Here is a 3,661-nt window from a genome sequence, read left to right on the forward strand (position 1 = left end):
GCATCCAGAAAGTCCTCTACCAAAGCCCTACTAAAGAGGCAGTAATGAATGGTGCATGAGCTTAGGTTGCATATATGAATTGATATCCATGTAAGCCCTTGCACATGAATACCTTGGTGAAGTTGTCCATACCACCAAAGTGTTTTACCCCCATGCTTCCTATATGCTTCATATAAGAATCACAAGTCACAAAGAGAATAATGTCTCACATATGAGTATCCTTAAGCCTCGCTTGGAGCACGAAACTGGTTGTAAACCATCGAAAATGTAGCATGACAAATTTTCCAACATTTTCAAGTGTGTATGTTTATATTATTATGAAAAAGGGAAGAATTTCGGTGCCTTTCCCTACCCATGTGTCAACAACTCTTCCTTTGACGGTGTTCCTTGAAGCCCAAGGATCACATAGAAACACCGCGCCACACACACACACACACACACACACACACACACACACACACAAAGAGAGAGAGAGAGAGAGAGAGAGAGAGAGAGAGAAAGAGAGAGATGACTACACTAGTGAAACTAACACATGGACACAATGCGTTCATATATTTCTCCTCACTCTCAAGTGGGAATAGCAACATTACTTAGTATGTAAGCCACTGTGTTGCATGGCTTGCACAAAGTGATGGAAATGCAAATCAAAGCCGCGAAAAGTTGAGATGGCAACGTCTCGAAGTTCTGCAACCCGTGTGTGAATGGCGGCCCCCTTTTCCTCCTCCATCAAACATCTAATAGACTTCTCTATGTCATCTCGTACTACGAGGACTGCATTGTCGATGTGTTGCTTGTACAGTGCCGTGGTGTTTGGAACCATGTCTAACCCACACTTCCAAACTTGCACCACAAACCTTTGATTGCACATCCTTTCCCCCATGTCCGCCCAACACAACATGGGCACTCGTAGGGTCACACTTTCCAAAACCGAATTCCACCCGCAATGCATTACGAAGCCACCGATCGCAGGGTGGGAAAGCACCTCAAGCTGGGGCGCCCAAGGGACGATCAGGCCATTCCCGTGTTGGTGGGCGTCCGACAGCTGTTGACCGAGTGTGAAATCAAGTGAGTTGTCCGGCCTGCGTACCCACAGAAATGGGCAGCCACTGGCCTCAACGCCTCGCGCAAGCTCTTCAAGCTGCAGTTCTGTGCGTGCAGAGATGCTCCCAAAGGAGATGAAGAGGACAGAGGAGGGCGCTTGCTTGTCCAGCCACTCTAAGCAAGTTTTGTCCTCCCTGAACAGATTAGGTCTAGAAACAAGCTCCTGCTCGCCCTGCTCCTCCTTACTTTTGTCCGGACGATAATTGGCGTCCGCCTTGCTCCTCATGAAGCGAGAGGGAATCAAGGGTCCTACAGCGAGCGCGGGGCAGCGCTTGGAGAGAGCCTGAAGCACTTGCCCTTCTAACTCTGAGAATGTGTTGATGAGCAGAAAGGAGGCTTGATGCACTGCCAAGTTGAAGGACTTGAGAAACTCAACGCTAAGCTTCCCTGCCTCATCCCATACCTTAGGCACTTCGTTCAGACTCGTTGGAGGCAGTCCTGGGATGTTTTCTATAACGGGCACCTCCCCATCTTGCTTACCTGCGATACATGACGTATAATTAAGAGCGAGAATGCGTGTGTATGGGAGAGAGAGCCCTAATGTAATGAGAGAGAATTGTAATTGAGAGAGAGAGAGAGAGAGAGAGAGAGAGAGAGAGCGCAAGCGAGAGCACCTTACACACATACTACACACTGGCCTGTGAGTCGAGTGAGACCCAAACCTGCACTTGAAATGTGTGTAGTTCCCTGCTGAGAAAGTTCGGCATAGTGAAGGAAGCATGCACATGTGGCTGCTGAGGCTGACCAGAAGCAAACCCATGGTAGGCCAAACTTATTGGCAGTGGTACTGGCCCAGCTAAAGAGGATGTCGGCCAAGATGAAGTCCACTGGCTTGTCCTCCATGATGCTGGGCAGAAGAAGTTGCTCAACTTGCTCCCTCATGTTCTGGGCTGCCCCGAATGCTTCCTTGAAAGTGGAGGAGTGGGCGTGATGTTCCGGCGGGCAACCACCTTCGACAAATATCATTCGGATGGGGTGGCATGTGCGCATGAGATTAAAGGCACTCTGCAGGAGGCGTTGATGATTGTGATGGGTGTTGACGAAGGTGAAGGTGAAGCCGAGGGGGACAAGCTGGTGGCAGAGCTGGAGCATTGGCGTGATGTGGCCCTGAGCAGGGGAAGGGATGGCCACGACATGCAGCTGCCGATCAGCTGCCTGGCCTCCTTCAGTAACCATTACGAATCAACTATTCACTCTGATACGCGGATTTCAATTCATTAAGGCCTACGCTCTGAGAGAGAGAGAGAGAGAGAGAGAGAGAGAGAGCTCTGCCTGCAAAGGTAGCGAGAAAGAGAGAGACCGAAAGAGATGCACAGAGGTGCGGCTTGCCTCAGCTTCCCTCGTTTCCACCTCACGGCCGCAGCATGAAGGCTACTCCAGATTCGCCTTGATTGAGAGAGAGAGAGAGAGAAAGAGAGAGAGAGACAGCTGTCCTTCCAATGCCTTCCCCGAATAGAGAGAGAGAGAGAGAGAGAGAGAGAGAGAGAGAGAGAGAGAGACAGAATCTAGGCTAGTCAAGCATCTCATGTGTGTCGATGCTACCAAGGGTTCAACAACCGGCCGTTTTCGTGCCAAGTTTCATCAGCTCCTCCACTACACATCTTGTTGGCGCTCCTTTGGGCACCCCTCCACATTATCTCACATCGCGCGGCGGGGCGGGGCGAGAGGGGTCTACAACAGGTGATTTGGGCCATTTGATGCACATTTGTATATTCTGGACATTCGGAAAATTCAAGCAGAAAAGTAAATTCGTGTAGGCTTGTAAATTCGGGGAGGGCCGGACCCCATGTACCCCATGTCTAGAACCCACGACCTCCCCACTACGAGCCATGTGCACTAACCACTACACCTCATTGAAATATGGGGGATTTGAGTATGTGATATAGTAAATGCGGGGGGATTTGTAAATTCGGGTCAAATTTGTCAATTTAGGTCACCCCCGCGTCGTCAGATCTGACGGTCCACGATTGACGCCCCCCTCGTTTTTCTCCTCCACCATTGATCCCCTCCCGCCCTGGCCGTGTTAGATAGTGATGAGGTTGGACACCTGAGATCACTAGCCCTGACGTGGCATGTCGTCCAAAATCTTGTCCAAAGAGACAATGCTATTGAAAAACTAGTATGCCTCTATTGTTTAGTTACTTTTGTGTGTGTATCGACACTATTCTATAATGGCAAACTTAGTCGAGTTTCACGTGTCGTCGTAGACTATGAACAATAGGGAAAATGCCAAGTGCTATTGAATCCATCTAGGAATGAACATTGGACGTGACGCCTATAATCATTGAACTGGCCAAGCATGCCATCACCCTACATTCTCCACGTAAATCGTATATTCTGCTTCACCTGCGTTGAGGCAACTTCTACTGCAACTTGAGAGAGAGAGAGAGAGAGAGAGAGAGAGAGAGAGTTTAATTTCTAATAATAGACATAACATAGCACATGAGACCGAAATACAAGAACCTTTGCCTACAATGTCAGTATCAATAATGTATTTATTCATTAGAAAGTCAACCAATAAATACATTCCAAAATTATAGGCCAATAATAATGAAATGGT

General features: G+C 48.6%; 1 protein-coding gene across 2 annotated transcripts; it reads right to left on the reverse strand.

Annotated features, from left to right (window-relative positions):
• Nucleotides 1–419: 419 nt before the first annotated feature.
• On the reverse strand, nucleotides 420–2,456 carry LOC147427139 (7-deoxyloganetin glucosyltransferase-like). 2 transcript variants are annotated; one of them, XM_086498714.1, is made up of 2 exons: nucleotides 1,764–2,456; nucleotides 420–1,581 (listed from the first exon to the last, which is right to left on the reverse strand). In XM_086498714.1, exons 1-2 carry the CDS (start codon nucleotides 2,275–2,277, stop codon nucleotides 587–589), a joined length of 1,509 nt encoding a protein of 502 aa, XP_086354840.1. In that variant the 5' UTR covers nucleotides 2,278–2,456; the 3' UTR covers nucleotides 420–586. The 2 variants fall into 2 exon arrangements, 1 of the variants encoding a protein (XP_086354840.1); XR_015186239.1 differs by having other exon boundaries at nucleotides 1,449–1,581; nucleotides 1,716–1,906.
• Between the last annotated feature and the right edge of the window lie 1,205 nt (nucleotides 2,457–3,661).

Source organism: Adiantum capillus-veneris, chromosome 24 (assembly GCF_014529385.1).
Source record: "Adiantum capillus-veneris isolate H3 chromosome 24, ASM1452938v2, whole genome shotgun sequence".
In the NCBI taxonomy this organism is placed as follows: Eukaryota; Viridiplantae; Streptophyta; class Polypodiopsida; order Polypodiales; family Pteridaceae; genus Adiantum; species Adiantum capillus-veneris.